Source organism: Trichosurus vulpecula, chromosome 3 (assembly GCF_011100635.1).
Source record: "Trichosurus vulpecula isolate mTriVul1 chromosome 3, mTriVul1.pri, whole genome shotgun sequence".
In the NCBI taxonomy this organism is placed as follows: Eukaryota; Metazoa; Chordata; class Mammalia; order Diprotodontia; family Phalangeridae; genus Trichosurus; species Trichosurus vulpecula.
In genome coordinates, this window is record NC_050575.1 from 172,934,074 (window position 1) to 172,953,574 (window position 19,501).

The window sequence follows — 19,501 nt, forward strand, 5'->3', positions numbered from 1 at the left end:
AGCAAAATAGTTCTGGAAATATAGTGTGATCACACCTATGGTTGCTGAAAAGTTTCGTCATTGATGTTTAATCTTAGCAGGAAAGAAACTTTTCTTTCTGATCTTTTCCTAGATTACTGAGTGAAGGAGACATCATGGCACAGTGGTAGTAACACTGGACCATGACTCAGGAAACCTGAGTTCTGTCCCTGGCTCTATCTGTCTGACCTTAGACAAATTAATTCCCCTCTCAGGGTCACAGCCACCTTATTTGTGCCTCTGTCTTTCTTTGTGTCTCCACTTAGCACATTGCCTAGCACAGAAGTGCTTAATAAATGCTTGTTGACTGCCTATCCAGCTACAATGAGTGAGTTGAATTAGACTGTGTCTTACGTCCTTTCTGGTTGTAACATTGAGGATTCTATACTGATATTTCCTATCTTCATTTAGTAAGATCATTATACATTATAAGATTGTTTGGATAGTCACTACACAATCCATACTGCAGTAAGGTTATAAGGGAAAGTAATCATATTGTGGTAAATCTAGTGGTACTAAATTAAAAAGAAGCACCTTCTGCTCAAATACTATTAAAGAAAAGTGCTGTAGTTTCATGTCAGATGACTTGTTCATTGAATTTGCTGACTTGTTCTCAGTGAGCATGGTATTTAATGAGTTGTGTAATTCTCGTTTAGGCCGTCATTGCTCTGATGGAGATGGGATTTGATGAAAAGGAAGTGGTAGATGCACTGAAAGTAAACAACAACCAGCAAAATGCAGCAGTGAGTACTACATAGTTGAAATATTTCCAGTTGAAATGGAGATTTTTGTTCACTTCATATTCTTCTAAACCTAATTTGAAGAGTGTGGTTAACTTCTTTTCCCCTTGTTTAATAGTACTCCCCTATATCCACTCTTTACTCTAGCCAAACTGTCCTACTTCTGTTTTTCATTCTAATTCTGTCTTTTCCTGCTTCTATACTTGTCATCCCTTATGCCTAGGATTAATTTTTCTCAGGATGATAATACTTGGCATTTTATGAGACATCAGAAAGAATGAAGATTGGGAAAAAACCCTTAGACTTGCCAATTAAGAGATCATTGATAACTTTGGAGAGAGCAATTTTAGTTAAATGATGTGTTCAAAAGTCAGATTGTAGAGAATTAAGAGAGTGACAGTAAAGAAAGTGGAGGCATTGATTATAGACAGCCTTCATAAGGAGTTTAGCCACAAAAGGGAGAAGAGATGTAGGATGATAGCTATTGGTGATGGATGTGAGGATTTTGGGGGGATTGGGTAGACATGGGCATATTTGTAGACAGTAGGGAAATAAGCAGTAAACAAGGAAGGGTAAGTGAGAGGGTGAAGATGTTGGAGGGGAGAGTTTTCTGTAGAAGATAGGATAGAATGGGATCATTTGTGCATATGGGAGGTAGTATGTTGGCAGAAAGAAGACCATTTCTTCATGTGAGTCTGAGGTGAGGATGAGATAGAGGTGGAAGGCCTCTGAGTGAGGTAAGATGAAGAACAGGAAAGGAGAGAGCTTTAGTCAAATAGCCTCATGTGAAAAGATCTGGAAAAGCCACTGTGTTGAGTGAGTTAATTGATCATTTAGAGAAGTGTAAAAGAATTGCTTCACCATAATGAGGACCCGGCTGAGATTATATAATATAAATTTGTAGTGAACCCAATCATCACAGTTTTGTGGGGATTTTTTTCCAGCTTTGTTCAGCAGCACATTTATAGGAGCAAAGGCAGTGAATGGTATGAGTGATCTAAGACTAAGGCTTCACAGGGCAGAATCACAGATACAATAAAAGGTGAAGAGACTTGAGAAGAGGACAGAGTAGAGTTGAATTAATTCACCCAAGGGTCAATATGGAGAAGAGAGGAGAATGTAGCCAGTGCAAGGGTGAAGGCCTAAGAGAAAACTGAGGGGCCAAGGGATTGGAGGTCATGGTGAAAACAAAAACAGTGTTTAGGGTTATAAGAAGGAAGAAAAGCTTGAATGACAATTGATTATGATAAGGTAAGGGATTTTCAGAGTTCACGAACATGAAAGTAGTATGGTTGCAGGTGATGGCAAGATCAAAGATATGACTATATTTGTACTGGCTAAGGTAGGGTGGAGGACTAGGGAGTATCAGTATGTATGAGGGCAGGTGTTGGAAAGGAGAGATCATGAGCTACTCATTGAGGAAGGAAAGGGAATGTCCTGGAGGTGAGTAGATGATAGCTACCAGAATTTTAATTGGGTGATAGACACGCATTGAGTGAACCTCAGAAGAGCAATGGCTACTGAGTGTTGTTGATAGAGGAAGAACCTGAAAGTGGCGATGGTGAGCAAGGAGTATTTTAACTCTCCTGCTTCGATCAATGAGTCCAAGGGGAAATGAGTGCAACTGCAGCCAGTGCTGGAAAGGGAAGTCAGGGAGGTTGTGCATTCAGGAGGATCTCAGTGAGAACCAGAAAATAGAACGAGTTGGAAAGGAGAAGATTTAATATGTTAGCGCATTTGTTACCCATGGAGCAGGCTTTGGAAGGAGTTGGGTCCCTTTAGAGTCAGACATTGGAGGGGTTGGATTGAAGGGAATGAGAGTGACAGATCAGAGATTCAGAATTATTGGTATGGGAAGGGTTTAACCAGGTGAGAGTTTGCTAATCATTGAGGAATGAGTTGAAGTAGGATTTCATTGGCCCTAGAAGCGTGGCCTCAGGGTAGAGTCCTTTCTGGGCCTTAGGCATCTCAGGTGAGGGGACAAATGCTAGGCGCTAAAGGAATGGTGTTATTCCCCTTCCTTAACCACAGAAGACCAAGCAGGAAACATGATAGAATTGTGTTTCTCCTCTCACCTGGAAGGGAGAAGTCTGTTGCTTGATGAAACGGTATTTCTCTTTTTTCCCATGAAGACCAGTTACGAGACCTGGTGAGATGGAATGTTATTTTCTCTCCTTACCCCAAAGACAGGAGATTGGGGTGTGTAGAAAAGGGGAGCATATAGAAAGAGAAGAGGAGGACCCAGGACCAGATCTTGAGGAACAAAAACAGGGAGTGGGATATGGATGATATCCAGCCAAGGACACTGAGCAGAAGTAGTTAGACAGGAGGAGAATCAAGACAGAACAGTCATGAAAACACAGAGCAAGGGGTGGTTAATAATGTGAGATGCTTCAGAGAAGTCAAGGAGGAGAACTGAGAAAAAGGATATTGAATTTATCAAATAAGAGATCATTGGTAACTGTGGAGAGAGCAGTTTTAGTTGAGTCGTGAGATTGGAAGTCATTGTGAAAGCTTTAGAAGTAAGTGAGAGAAGAAGAAATGGAGTTAGCTTTTTCCAGACATTTGGTTGAAAAAGGGAAGAGAGTTATCAGATGATAGCTTTAGGAAATAGAGTCAAATAAATGTTTTTTAAGGATAGGAAAGTTTATAGGCAGTGGGAAAGAATAGGGAGAGATTGACGATTAGAGAGAGTAGGAGGATGAAGTTGGGAGCACTCTGCTGGAGGAATTGGGAGGGAATTGGATCACAGATACATATAGAAGAATTGGCCTTGGTGAGGCTATGCACCTCTTTATCAGAGACCAGAATAAACAAAGGAGGAAAGAATGGAGTGGTAATGTCAGGGGTTTTAAGATGCAGAGAAGATTCATAGCAAAGTCTCTATTTTCTAACTGAAGTATGTGTTGCCAGCTTAGTATTTGAGGCTGCAGAAGAGAACATCTGGGGAGTGTTACAGAGAATCAGTTAGGGAGAAGTAAAAGGATTGCCTTGCTGCATTTAGTGCCTGGTTAGAATTAGAGAACATAAATTTTTAGTAAACACAGTGCTGTCCTTTCTCCAGCCTCATTTATCACTTGAATAGAAGCAGAAGAAGTAGGTGGATAGTGGGAATATCCTAGGGTTGGAGCTTGGCAACACATGAGCAGTAGTAGGACAGTGATCAAGAGACTCAAAGACAGTGTAACATTGAATTGATAAACTATAGAGTTAATACTGTGAAGTCCAAAGTAGTAATAATGGCCCGAGAGGTTACTGAGAGGAGAAGGCATTGAAAGTGATGATGAGGACAAAAAATAGGTTTAGGAGAGGTGAAGCATGGGGAAGAACATGCTGTTGCCCTTATTTTATAAGTGAAAAAACCAAGGGAGTTAAACTGAATGATAGTAGCAGAAGCAACTTTGGGAGTCAGATCTATAGTTCCTTTCTTCCAGAGCCTAATCCTCTGAGTACATCACTTTCAGTCTAGACTTGGTTTAATTTTTACTTTTACTTTCAATTAGTAAACCTTGAGAATTTTTCAAGAACTAAGAAAATATTTCTTTACTGGGAACATAAAATAATTATATTAATGGTTGACACCTTATTAAAAAAAATTTTGTTTGTTGGGAAACTAATTCTAATGACTACTACTCTGAATTTTTCAGTGTGAATGGCTGCTGGGAGACAGAAAACCTTCACCAGAAGATTTAGATAAAGGAATTGATCCAGATAGTCCTCTCTTTCAAGCCATCCTTGACAACCCAGTTGTGCAGTTAGGATTAACTAATCCTAAAACCTTGTTAGGTAAGTATTGCAGCATTTTGCACACAGACAAATAGAATCTTGGCTATTCAAAAAGATGACTTTTTTTTTTTGAGAATAGATTTATACTTGCGGTTCCCATTAGGCATTACCTCTCGCATCTGGCATCCTCCAGCTCTAACAATTTATATCATGGTTACTGTGGGTAAGTTGCTTGACCTTTTTAAGTCTCAGTTTTCTCATCAATAAAATGGTGTAATAAGATGTACATTACCCTTTGGGATAAGGAAAACACTGTATAACATTTACTATAGAAATATGAGGAGTTGTAGTTTCTTAGATGGGCCAAGATCTTGTAATCCAGAATATGAGCATACAAGGACTTAGATATTTAGATCTGCTAGAGAATTTCATATTCTACAGGACAAAAAAACCAAGAACAACAAGAAACTGGCCTTAATCTTTCTAACATTTAAAAATCTCTTGTGGGTGAATTAATTAACCACATTTGTGGCAGTCTAGCATATATTAACAATCTTAGCCACAAGGGTTGAGTTGAATTAAAAGATTAGGACCTATGTATGGTTTATTTCACAGTCTGAAAAAAAAATAGTACAAAAGGAAACATGCACTTGGTACATTTCTATAGGAATGTACATAGAATTAAATGCCATTTGCTGTTTTTAGCATAGACTTTTATGTTAGATCTGTCAAGGCTGAAATAGTACAAACTTTGACCTGCTTGGAGCTTTGCCTTGTAGTAGCTGTGTTTTCTTAGTCAAAAAGAAAGTTTCTCTCCTGGAGAAAACTCATCTGTATTAAGTCTGTATCAGAATAAAATGTATATGTGGGGGCTGGGTGAGTCTGCCTCTACCAGTAACTGGATTTGGGTAGAACTTAGCTTCTGGTTCACATGTCAATCCTCAAGGTAATAATTTCCATTATGATATTGCTTGGAATTATTATTTTGGTACCAGCCCTTATATTTCCAACTGGATTTTTCCAAATAAAATTTTATTGTTCTGTTTTGTTTCTATACATTTCTTAATATATATCTTTCCTTCTTCCCTTTCCCAAACCACTTTTTGAACCACGCCCTTAGTTCTTCCCTTACAAAGAATTGAAGGAGGGAGGGTACTTACTCATGTCTCTTCTTTGGAGCCAAACTTAGTCATCACAATTCCATGGCATTCAGTTTCTATTGTTTTATTGTTATTCTTTCCTTCTACATTGTTGTAGTCATTGTGTATAATTTTCTTGCTTCTGCTTACTTCATTTTGTATCAGTTTATATCTTCTGATTATCTGTATTTAATATATTTATTGCTTTTCACAGCACAATAATACTCCATTTCATTCAATGTCAAACTGAATTTTAACTGACTTTCAGAATACTTTAAATAAACTGCTATGTGAAGAACACAAAAACTCTTGTTGATGAAAACTTAGTGGGAAATAAAATTTTATAGGTCAAAAGAGCTTTCTAGAACTTTCACATTTTAAAGTATAAAAATTTGGTTTGACATTATATTTAGCTTCATGTGCCAGATCAGGTGAATAGTACAGTTTCCCTTTTGAAAAAATGCCAAGTATTTTAATAATGAACACTTATGAAACTTTATAAGTTGGTTTATTGTTACTAGATTTCTTATCAGGAGCTTAATGAAATTTTGCTCACTGAGTTTTGACATGGAAAATCAAGGAATTTGAATTACAGGTTATTGCAAAATATTCAGCCTTTATTTATTTGATAGGAACAAAATTTGGTGATACATTTGAAGCCTATGGTTTCAAACGTGGGGTATTTGAGGGGAAAAAAGTTTAATCACTTTTTTAGGTATGTCCAGATATTAAATATACTGGATAGCGATTGTAAAAAGAAAAGTATGTTGTAGCTCTTTTATGACCCTGCTAGAAATAATATTTGCCTTATGGACTAGCCATGCTCTGGCAGGTTTTTATTTTATTGATATGGAGGGAGATAAGATTTGATATGGCATAAATCTTAATTCATACAATAACAAACATATATAATAGAGTCCTGCATTACTATGGGGTTGAGTTCCACTTGATCTGAGATTATTCAGTCACTTGACCTGAGGTTATTCAGTGTTTGCTAAATCAAAAAGGCCTATACATTTTTTTGGAAAAAGTAAGAATAAACATATTTCTTGCTATAATTTTCTCATATCTTTTGATCCAAAGTGTCCAGTCAATGCTTCTATATTAGTTGATATTTCTGTTTTGACAAGCTGCCTATTAGACATATCAAACAGAAATTCCTATAGATATATCAAACTCAACATGTCCAAAATAAGAACTTGTTATTTTCCAAAAACCTGTCCAGATTCTTGAACTTCCCTATTTCTATAGAAGGTACTGCTATCCTTCTGGTCATTTAGGGTCACAGTCTCAGCATCATCCTTGACTCCTCACTTTCACTTGCTACATTTGCCACTTTTGTCAATTCTAACCCTGAAAATCTCTCACATTTATTTATCCCTTTTTTTCTATTCACACAGCCAGTTCCTTTATTCAGCCCTTTTTGCTTCTGGCCTACACTATTACAATAGCCTCCTAGAAGGTCTTCTCTCATCATTCTCCTCTCCAGTTGATCAGCCACACAGTTGCCAAAGCAATATTCCTAAAGGATAGGTCTGACCAAATCACTCCCCTGTTTAGTAAACTCCAGCAGTTTCTGATTATCTTTATAATAAGACGTAAACTCCCTTGTGTATAAAGTCCATGACTCCAGCCAACCTTTGCAGACTTACCACATATTATTCCCCTTCACACACCTTATGTCCCAGCCAAACTAGCCTTATTGCTATTCTGCACATGAGTTATTTCCCCATTCCATGTCTTTGCACAGGCTGTCCCCTTATGCCTAGAATGCACTCCCTTATCAACCTTAGGAAATCAGAACCTCTAGTTTCTTTCAAAACTCAACTCAAAGTTATGAGGCCTTTCCTGATTCCACCACCTACTAAAAACTCTTCTCCCTCCAGCCCCTAAAATTACCCAGTATTTTATATCAGAGGCATCATGGCATACTGGAGGAAGTCAGAAAGACCTATTTCAAGTCCCACCTCTGCTACTTACCGGCTTTGAACCTAGACATTTCACTTAACCTCCATTAGCCTGTGAGCTCCTTGAGAGCAAGGACAGTCTTTTGCCTCTTTTTGTCTTCTCATCACTTAGCACAGTGCCTAATACATAGTAGATGCTTAATAAATGCTTATTGACTGACTTAAGTTCTCAGTGCTCTACAGAACTCTTTAGGAATTTAAGTTGCAGAGAATATCCTCAGCAACATTGGTAAAGGAAGTTTCCTCACAGGAAAATTCCCTTACACCAATGAAATCACAAGTCTTATTCCCATTTCCATCCCTTATTTGATGCATACTCTTGTATATATAAATGTTCTTTTCCCTTATGAAATATCAGTTTCTCAAAGGTGAAGGCTTTCATTTCTATCTTTGTATCCCCAGCTCAAAGCACAATACGTGGCATATAGTAAACACTTACTGTTCTTTGATTGATCTGTATATGTACTCTTTATATCTAAGGATGTCCCCTTTATGTCTAGAAAGTAGTTTTTAAAAAAACACAAGCACTGCATACTTACTAATATTTACTAAAGACATCATGAAGTAAATATTGTTCTTCTTCTTTCCACAGCATTTGAAGATATGCTTGAAAATCCATTAAATAGCACCCAGTGGATGAATGACCCTGAGACAGGACCTGTCATGCTACAGATTTCCAGGATCTTTCAGACGCTGAACCGCACCTAGGGGGATGGAAACCCCTGCACTCTGCTGCACCCGCTGCCCACAGCTTCAGGTTCCTCAGAGAAGAAGGAGCCGAGGATTTGGGGGGAGGGGAAGAAAAGTAGCTTTTGGTATTTGGCTAGAGGCCCTCTTAGTTATACTTCTCAAACAAGAAAGAGTGTAGCTTACGGCCAGCTGGAAATGTAGTTGCCTTATGGATATATTGGTAGTAGAAGAAGGGTTTGCATTCAGTTAGATTGAATTAAAAAATCCATATCTCAAAAAATACTCATGCAAACAACTTACATGGGATTGTTTGAGATGGTAATGACTGCTCTGGTTTTATACCTTATTGCTTTAAAAAAAGAATCTGTGAGGGTAGTTTACAAGTCAGTATTTTTAGCATCTGACCGATGTTTACAAAAAGTGACTGACCACTTTGGTGAGGAATTAAATGATACTCATCTCTAAAGAGTATTAAGTTATAACTATTAAAATAAATTGCTATTTGAATTGACCCTTAGGGTTTGATTTTAAAATCTAGATGTTATTCGAGAGAGCATGTTTCAATCCAAACTGTTAACATCAGACATACTAATTTAAGTAGATTAATTCATAGGTTAAATTTCTTTAATAAATAGTTTTCCTTTTTCCTATTTTCTGTGTTAGTGTTGTTCTAGTACCCAAAGAAAAAGTGTTACATTACTTTAAGGAACTCACATCTCACTATATTAAAGATGCAGTATTTTTTTCTCTAACAGTTCATTTTGCCACACCAATATTCTACAGGAGTAGATTTTATTAATATGTAGATAATTTTGATGGTAAAAAGGCTGTTTTCTTTTAATGAGTTTAAAAAATTGTTAGAACACAATTTCCCCACATCCCCCATAGCATATATCTTAAGGAAAAGCAAGCTCTGTTACAGGTATTAAGCTAATACCTTTTCTGCCTCTTTACCCTCTTTTTAAATTAATTAATTAATTCTTTGTAATTGCCAGAAGTAGTTATCTTCTGAGGATGTTTTGGTTACTAACATTCTCTTGAAGGCAGCTGAATAACATCTGCCTTAATGCACTAACATATTTGCCTTGATTATTGGCACCTAAATATTATCTGGCATTAGTTGGCTTATACCTTGTGCAGTTCCATAAATAGCCAGTGAATATAGAAGTCTTGTAGCTGAGTTTTAAGCTAGATGACAGTTCTAGTTAACCAGTCTGTGGAAGAGCATTTTTATCTCACTGACCAGATATCTTCATGGTTTTAGATTTTAAATTTCTGGTCAGAAATATCAGGAATGATTCTTGCAGCTCTTTTAGGCATTTTCTTGTTCCCATATTTGTTTGTTTGGAAAAAAAGATCTGTGTAAGACACTCCTATATGTGTGAAGTGTTGCAATCTATCTGTTCTCTAATAATTTGTTCTTATTTTTTTCCTCCGTGGTTTGACTTGAAAGTAACCTGTTGGGAGTTTGGGCTTATTTTTTTTTTAACTCAAAGTCCCTAATTCATTTATTTTAACTTGAAAACCTGTGGAATAAATGATTTTCATTTTTTTTCCTCTTCCTTGTTAGAGAGTAATGTTCCCCCTGGTACTTCTCCCATTGAAAAGAATAAGTTTACAAGTCAGTACTTTTAGCATCTGACCAGTTCACAAAGAGGGACTGACCACATAAATGAGGAACTTAATGATATATTCATCTCTGAAGAGGAATCACTTCCATCTCCCCCTTCAAAAAAACAATGGGGGTAGGAGGACTGCTATACTTCTAAGATGATTAGTGATAATTTACAAAGTACTAACACATTACCTATTTGACTCTATATAATATTTATGAAAGAGCAAAATATCTTAGATATACAAAATCCATGTTACAATAATGTAAAGTTTAGCTTTTAGTACAATAGGAATTTTTCTTTTGTACTACAGAATGGTTCTTACTTTGTATAAAATTTATCCAAATAGTATATACAATAATCCTTATTAAAGTACCTCTTCTCCCAGGTTGTGAAAATTTCCTGAGTTCATTGTTCCTTCTGTATACAGATTTTCAAGAGCCCTAATTAAGAAAATTAACTAGTTTCATAAGCCTAGCCTAGACTCTTAATTTGCTTGTACAAACTGGAATTTCTATGAAAAGAAAGCTGTTTTATAGCCAAAGAAGTACTGCATCTTTAAAATATCCCCAAACTGAGCAAATGTTTCAGGTTTTGTGTGTGTGTATTTTTTTTTCTTAAATTTAATTCAAGTTGTTTTAGAATGTTAATCTTTTAAATATTTGAGAGGGAAAAACTAAAAGGTAGTTGATTTTGATGTGTCTCTTCAAAAGGGCAAATTACTACTTGGACTGTATAGCTTCTCAAGATTATTTCTTGTCTTGGTAGAGCTAATTGCTTCCAGTTGCTGGACAATTAACGATGTTCTAGGGATATATTTTTTGCAGAAGGCTCAGTGTGAATAAGGACTTCATGTAGAATCATATTAAATTATCAGACGATGCCACATAAGAAGCTAGTAAAATCAAACCATTAGTATACATACCTGTTTAGTATGCAGTCAGGGCCAAGGATATGTCTGTCAAGTGGCCAATTCAGCAGATTTTAGAGAGGAGCCATGGAAATAGGCAAACAAAGAATGGTTACCTTTTATGTTCTTTCCATTGTGTTTGGAATATTTATAATTCCCTATGTTACTAAACGAGAATTTTTAAAATTCTCGTACTAAATTTTGGGTTGGGATTTGGCAAACATAGGAAGAGGTTTCCAGTGAGGGACCTTGTTGGCAGGGACAATATAGTTAAGTGCACTGTCAAAATTGATATTCTCTATCCATGACAAAAGATGGAATAATTATGTTTACAACTTCAGAGTTCAGTCTAGCATATATAGCAATATTAACATGCAGGTTACTGAATGAAAAGTTAAAGCCGCTGCAACCGCGTGTCTCTGTGTCATTCAAGCCAGATGTAGGGTAGGAATATGCAGCGTTTGATCTTAAAGAGAGGAGAAGATACAGGAAAAGAAAGGAAGACTAAGAAGATACCTAATGAATCTTCAACAGTATTGATTCTTTCCGAATTGTTCTTATACTTGTTCTCTACCATCTCATTGGTTGACCTAGACAATCTTTACCTTTTGATATTTACATGTGATTATGGAAAGGTATTTATTTATTTAATATATATAATTTATAATTTTGTCAGATCACAAAGCTTTGATATTTTTAATAGAATTGTTCTATATGAAAATTTGTTCTCAGGGCTTCATATTTATACTAACTTTGTAGAGGATGCAATACAGTTTGAGAAGCTAGTAATCATTTTACTACTGAAACATTGGTTACTTGGTATTAACTTGTGAGACAACCTCAATAGAGGCAGGTCCAGTGAGAGTTCCCTTCTTGTTGATTGGTATCTTCTAATGAAAGGGTCCATGGGATTTGGTGTAAAAACTATGAATGTAAGCAAAAATAAGATAACTTATGGTATGGGTCTAAATTTTAGAATTTATATGTACTTGGAGAGAAATGTTTGTAGGCATGATAAGGTCTGTATACCATTAGATGAGAGCTTAGATGCCTGAGTTGGGGAGTACCAAGTAGTACACTGTATCCACCAAATTATAGTACTAAAAACCATCACAGCAATGGACTATTGCCATGTCTCACCTCTAGAGGACACAGCAAGAAGTGTGTTTGTTTTCAAAGTTTATTCTCAGGCAGCTCTAGTTGTGATGTCTTGATATTATTACTGGAGCTAGAGAAGGACATGCAGAGCACCTCACCCACCCATGTCTAGTACCCCTTGCCTTGTAGTTGTTACAGTCTTTTGGGTTAAAACTTTCTCCTCATTGACTTCCAAGGTTAAATCTGAAAAGATTATTCCTTATCTTCTGAAGAATTGATTCAATTGTCTAAAAGTGACTGGGCCATTTAAATTCAATCTTAAAAAATTAACCTTTTGAGAATATTGATGGGACCAAGGACTAGTCCCAGATGTCCTGTCTAACTGAACTGTAGGCTTATTCAATAGTGGTTTTTATTGGAGCAGTTGTCCTGTTCCAGTGACTCTTGGCTCTGTTATCATTTGAGTGCTTACAAGATTGGCAAAATTCTCACCAATCTGAAGTTTTACTCCCCACCCCACCCCCTTTCTTGTACAATCAAGTGTGTGCTTGCTACACAAAATGGTAATAGCTTGTTGCCTATGAACATTTTTCATCAGAGACTATTAATTTACTCTGAAAATGCAGGTTATCCAGTGTGCATTTCCTTTGCCAAAACTTGTTCTATTAGTATCCCAGTCTTAACTAATAACAAAAGGTTATAGTTGTAATTGGGATGTTATATTTACCTCTCTAATAGTTTCCTAACCCTAGAGTCTAAGCACTTACATACCAATCTCTGGCTGAAACTGAAGGAAAGACTTATGATAAATATAAATGCATTAAATTCCACTTGAATTTGGTTATTGTTTTTGTACCATTGTGGTGTTCGGAGGTTTGGGGAAAGAACAATGTATAAAAAACTACCAAATGAAATGTTAACAGCTGCTGGTGATGCCTGTGTATTATTTTTTAAAGATGACTGAATATTTTGCTGGTTTAATAAAATATGTCAGAATGTGATTTGCAGTGACTACAAGGTAGCTCTAGTGCTGCATTTTCATTTTACCTGGTTATAAAGATAATTGCATAGGTCTGGTACTTCATACTTTTTATATGAAAGTGATACTGTAGCATGCACACTTGTTTTAAGATTTAATGTTACTCTGGGGCAGCTTAAGTTGGGTGGCTATAGCAAAAACTCTAGAATTCAGAGTTCATTCTACAGATATGGTGATAGGAGCATGATTTAGTTATAGAACCAGTAATAATGCTAAATATTTGAATTGGTTTTGGGGTATGTAGTTTGGTTTTTTTTAATACTACTGGCCTCCAGAAAGCAAATATGATAATCCACTGAGCTAGGTTTTAATGAAGTCAGATTTCAGCTACTTAAGAAAATTTTCTAGATAACACTTGTTCATATGATAGATTGTTCCCACTTTGGTAGTAGTCATCAACTATGTTAACACAGTTTCCTAGGGGACTAGAATGATTACCAAGTCTCAATTCCACACACACACACTGACTGACATTGTGCTGATAGGTGTGTTGTAAATTTATAACATAATTAAAATAAAAATTTTGTGATTATATAAACTGCTAGTAATTTTTTTGCAAGAGACATTACTTTTAAAGGCCCATATTTTAATAATCTTTGATCTATCTAGATTGAAATATAGTATTTATCTGTACAAATTAGAAAGTCATTAAGGCAACGTTTTCTTTTTGTGCACGTTATGTTATTAAAGAGATGTAGAATAGGATGTAGTCTGAGAGTACTGAAATCTTTTATACATTTAGGAAATGGGATAAAGAATCAAAAATCTTTTTTTTTTTTTACCAGATCCCTCTTTCATAGTACAATCTATTTGGTATTATAGGTGAGTATTCCTTTTAAAGCAAAAACTTTATCAGAGAATTATTATAACTGTTTTGAAGAATATCATAAAGCATTTAGTGTATAGTAACAAGGAGGCACTGTACTCTATAAGATGCTATCATAATGTGTGAAATTAAGGTCTTAAATAGCTAGGAGGTAGAATACTGTTAAATATAAGCTGATGGGGAGAAAATTACACAAAGTAACTTCATAAACTACATAAATAATTTGATTGCAGTGAGATGGTATTTTAATGATATGTGCATCTGGGTTATAAATCAAAAATTCTGCTTGGAAGCCCTGGGTTTTTGTTTTGTTTTTGATGACTCATGGAGGAGAGGTATAAACTAATGAAAAGAAAAGGGTTAATCCAGGTGTGGGGGAATAGTAAAGGGTGGGTCTTATGTGTAGTTTTTTATGCAGGATAAAGTGAGAGACCAAGATAAAAACTGTAATGGGACCTGGTACCCACAAATACTAAATTTTAGCCCAATTAGTGAGGTAATAGGGAGTCTCCAGAGTTATTTGGCATGGGTGATTGATGCCTGTGGCTATTGCACACAGATTGAGTGAGATGAGTGAATCTGGAAGAAGTGAGGTTACAGCCTGGAAATGGATCTGGTGTACACTCTTACTTGTCTTATCTTGCTTTTTATAAGTTCTCTGTCTTAGGGTGTGGCTTCGATGTTATGTGATGAATAAACTGGGATTGCTAAAGGCAAAATTGTGAAGCTGGCCAAGTTAGTTTTTGTGCCCTAATGCTGACCCAGGCCTGCCTTCCTGGAAGAATGCTCAGAGTTTCAATTTTCATCTACCCTCTCCACTTTCAAAACTTTCTTTGCTACTAGTTGCCTTGAGAATTTAATGATAGATAAAAGCATATACCTAGGGGAGAATGCTTTCACCCAAACAAACAATACTCTAATGGTAGGATTTCAAGAATTGCTACAGGCCCATGAGGGAGATTTTTGGATAAGGTAGCTAGCTTCCTAGTGCTCTTCATATCACAACAAAGAGGTGGCTTTTTCTTCAACCTCAACCTAAAACCAGCACTAGGGATAAACCTCAACCTAAAACTAGCCCTAGGGATGAGTCTCAACCTGTGTAATGTGACTACTGACTTGGCTCTGTTGAAATTTGGTTTTGATGGAAAGCTCTGAGGGGTGTAGTCAGCTTTGCCAAAAGATTTCTAATGTGCAGTGCTGGGCAGAGCCCTGTATTAGAATGAACAAATGGCTTCCCATACCCCATAGCCTATTTTGAAAATGCTGGTGTATAGAATCAGTGGAAGGGGCTGGATGTTCATTGTAGAGTAATGAGATTGGGGTTTTTTTTCAGCCACAAGTTATGGTGAGACAGTTCCTATCCTTTTATCTTATGTCTAGTTGCCTCTAGGAGAGATTAGTTAGGGCCGGGGTGGAGAACCTGCATCTATAAGGCCACATGTGGCCCTCTAGGTCCTCAAGTGCAGCCCAAACTTCGGGTCAAAAGGCCACACTTGAGGACCTAGAGGACCACATGTGGCCTTGAGGCCACAGGTTCCCTACCCCTGGGTTAGAGAGATGTGGCCTTTGTTAGATTTTCACAGAACTAACTGATTCCACAGGGTATGGGATTTGGAAACAGTTTAGTTTCTTAGTATTGTTGCTGCCAGGGACTCACTTTTCCTCAGAGGAGATGGTGAGTGGTGCCAACATGAATGAATGAAGTTTGGAGTTTTGTGGGTGTCATCTTTCTGTGGGGCAAGGAGGTTTGAAGTGTTAACTAAATCTTCCTAGATTTTAAGAATGGAAACTATTCTTTAAGCTCTGGGTAAGTTGCCACCTAGAAGGGTTCATCCCACAAACATTAAATACCTGTTGTATGTACAGCACCATACTAAGCCCTGGGGAGACAGGACCTTTACACTTACAGGATTTGTAGTTTGGTAGAGGGATAAAAACACCCAACACAGATATCCTGTAATATTGTGTATCAGAGACTTACAACGTAATATGTAATGTGAAATTCAAGAAGGGGAGATCATTACTTTTTAAAAATATTTTTTAACTTTAATTTTTTCAATTAACAAAAATCTGTTTTCTCTTCCTACCTCCTTCCCCATTGAAAAACAAAAACAAAATTCCTGTAACAAATAATATACAGTCAAGCAAAATAAATTCCTGCATTGGTCATATCTAAAATTCCATACATATGTATATGGATATATGTGAGAGAGAGAGAGAGAGAGAGAGAGAGAGAGAGAGAGAGAGAGAGAGAGAGAGAGAGAGAGAGAGAGAGAGAGAGTGTGTGTGTGTGTGTGTGTGTGTGTGTGTGGTGAGAGAGAGAATTCTATACCCTGAGCTTATCACTTCTCTGTCAGGAAGTCAGTAGCACATTTCATTATAGGTTGCCTGGGTGGGGAGGAGGTCATTACTGATTGGGGATCAGAGAAAGGCTTCATGGAGGAATTGGCTTTAGGGAGGCTGGCAAATTGTGCTGTAAAATATGGAAAGATATTTAATAACTGAAGAGGAAAGGGAAACTAGCAAAGGGAACAGACTGAGTGAAGGAATAGAGGCAGAAGGTCATAACATTTAAGGGTCAGAAAATAATGAACAGGTTGTCAGAAGGGATGCAAAGGAAGAACATGAGATAAAAGCAGGAGAGTTGCTAAACATGCGTGTGTGTGTGTGTGTGTGTGTGTGTGTGTGTGTGTGTTGGGAAGAGGTGATAAATCTTGAAACTATTCAGTCAACTGGCAATACTTTAAGTCATCCAGCTAGATGCCTGTCAATGATATTAGTCATTTTAAAGCTCTAACTCTTAGGATCACAGATTAAGAATTAGAATGACACTTAAGAGATCATCTCGTAGTCCAGAGTTCTTGATCTTTTTCTGTGCCATGATCCCCTTTAGCAGTCAGGTGAAAGAAAAAAAAAGTTCACTGACCTCAGATTAAGAACATTTGGTCCAAGCAAAGCCACTAATGGAAAATGAAGAGTTTACCTGGAAAGTTTTGAGCCCTCTGTAAAGGAAGGCTTTGGGAGGAGTTGATTTTTCAGCCCTCCAGCCCTTCATTCAGAGGAAAAAGGGAACTGAGGGAGCTGAAAAGGTGTTGAATACCAAGATCTGGTACTACAGTGGTCTAACACAGTCATTTTACAGATGAAGAAACAGTTTCAGAGAAATGGCTGTTATGATTCAAACCCAGGTCCTCCACTGTATAGTACCTAAATTCTAAAGGTATTTTTAGAAGTGAGATCTCCTAAAGAGGTTAAGTGTATTCAAAAATCCAAGTTTTAAAAGTATGTAAGTTCAAGGGAAGGAATGGTTTCATTTTTGTATCCTTGGCACACAGTAGGTACTTTGTATCCCTAGTAGATGGTTGATCACAGTATAATAGATTTAAAATTCAAAGAGACCTTTAGAATCACGTGCTACCTCTCATTTTCATAGATAAGCAAACTGCGCCCTAGAGAATTAAGGGATTTGACTGGTCATACAAATAACAAATAGCAAGAAAAAGGATTTGAACTATGGTCCTCTTAGTCTTCTACTATAGCACAATGATAGTTGGACTCAAATTGAGGCTATTTGACTGATCCAAGTCAGATAATGCCTTTTTCATCAAATATAAAATGATAGAGTTGACTAGGTAATCTCTAAGGTTCCTTCCAGATTGAAATAATTTATTCCTATAAATTTTGATTGATGAGAATTACAGGGAAGCCTTTGATACTTCTAAGCAGTCAGTCCACATTTAGTCTAAAAGACCACATAAAGGTAATATGTGATATGGGATACACTCTCTTTCTGGTCTTATTTTCCTCCTGTTCAAGAAGAGCTGAGGGTGACTGGGAGCCTTAAAATTTAACTCACTTGGCTATCTATTCCCTAAATTTCTGCTAGGAGGATGTTAATTTTAGGTTTTGCTGATTTTTTTTTTATATTAGCTATATGTAGCATTCTGCGTCTGTAGTTCATCAGTTCTCTGGAACCAAGATTGGTCATTGCATTGAACCCAAGAGTAAGCCAACTTTTTTGTTTTCATTTACATTACTGCCATTGTGTATGTTATTTTCCTAGTTCTGCTACTTTACTGTATCAGTTTCAAGATTCTTTCCATATTTCTCGAAATTTCTCATATTTATTGTTTCACATGGCAGCCATATACCAGTTTGTCAGCCACTCTGCAACCAACAGAAACTCACTTTGCTTCTTGCTTTTTTCTGCCATTAAAAAAATGCTATTTTGAATACTACATAGATATTTCAAAACATTTTTCATATTCTTGAGATTGGAATGCACATATAACTTCAGAGCTAGGAAGGGACCTTAGAGATCATCTCAATCTACTACCTTGTTTTATAGATCAGGAAACTGAGTTGTGAGTTGACAATAATTTCGATTGTTCTGTATCATATGCACTAATGCTTTTGACTTTAGGTCTCAGTGAAATGATTGCAGTTTTCCTCTGTTGCATACTATAAGGGGTATTTGATGGACAACTTTTTAAAAAGTTACCACTCTACTGCATGAACTGAATCGGCATCTTGTGTTTGTCGGAAACACCTTGAGCACATGAGAGTTCATTATATCCTTGGCAGTGTTATAAACCTGTTGTACAGGACTCCGTCTGATCTCCATACCTCCTCTAGAAATTACTGGGTAATTCAAAACTTTGTGAACCCAGGTTATTTGGTCCTAGATGATTTAAAAATAATTCTGTTCTGAGCGTGAGGGTTTAAAAAAAATTAGCCAGTCTCTCCAATTCTATTTAGTTTTTTTCTCTCAAAAACTCCTAAAGTGTGTCGTAAGCCACAGTCAAAAAAAGGAAGCAGAGGTACACATAACCTAAAATTCCAGATAATCATAGATTTAGAACTAGAAGGATCCTTTAATGTCATCTAGACCAACCCTTCTTTAGTTAGATTGGGGAACAGGCTGACAGACTCAATGACTTGTTGTAGTAACAGAGCTGGGACTTTAACTCACTTCTTCTGAAGAGATTCAACATGTTTTCCATTTTACTAATGAAAAGTAATTTCTGCATGGCTCTGAAATGACTTCCCAGCTGTTTGCTTTTTGTTTTTTGGTGTGTGTGTGGTGGAGGAGAAAGATGGGGTATATCTTCAGTAGATTCACTAATGAAACATTTATTAAATATATTGTATGTGCCAAGCACTGTGCTAAGTACTGACAATACAAGTAAGAAAAAAGACAGTACCAGCCCTCAAGGAACTTGTATTTAAATGGAAGAAGACACTGCACAAAAGGAAGCTGAAAAATGGGGGAAGGCAGGGGAGCCCTACCAAACCATACCCAGTATTGGGGCTTGATATTCACCAAGTCAAAACCAAGCAGAGCCGCTGGTGGAAAATGATGAGTTCTCTGGAAAGTTCTGAGCCCCCTATAAAGGAAGGCTCTGAATGGAGTTTATTGTTTAGCCCTCCAATCCTCCAGTCAGAGGGAAAAGGCAACCAAGGGAGCTGAGAAGTTGAGTATCAAAAGCCGAGTCTGCAATGGTCTGCATGATGGTAAGATTTCAGATGATCAGCATATCCTGGGGGAGGCACTTGCCTTGACAACAATTAATAGTCATGGACCCCCAAAGTCACCTCTACACTAAGTATCCCCACTTCAATTAATCTGTGTATAGAGTGGTTATGACACCCCCTCATCATCCTGGTTGCCCATCTCTAGACACTTTTCAGCTTATCAATGTCCTTCTGTAAACGAGACCCCAAGAATTGAATTT

The 19,501-nt window shown here is 36.9% G+C and overlaps 1 protein-coding gene across 1 annotated transcript in view; it reads left to right on the forward strand.

Moving 5' to 3' along the window:
- UBAC1 (UBA domain containing 1) overlaps window positions 1–13,645 on the forward strand; it is a 37,858-nt gene extending 24,213 nt beyond the window's left edge. Inside the window, exons 8-10 of the mRNA XM_036749482.1 lie at window positions 675–761; window positions 4,406–4,544; window positions 8,183–13,645. Coding sequence (XP_036605377.1) covers window positions 675–761; window positions 4,406–4,544; window positions 8,183–8,298 — 342 coding nt within the window. The 3' untranslated portion in view covers window positions 8,299–13,645. The remainder of the gene's footprint in view (window positions 1–674; window positions 762–4,405; window positions 4,545–8,182) is intronic.
- Window positions 13,646–19,501: the final 5,856 nt, after the last annotated feature.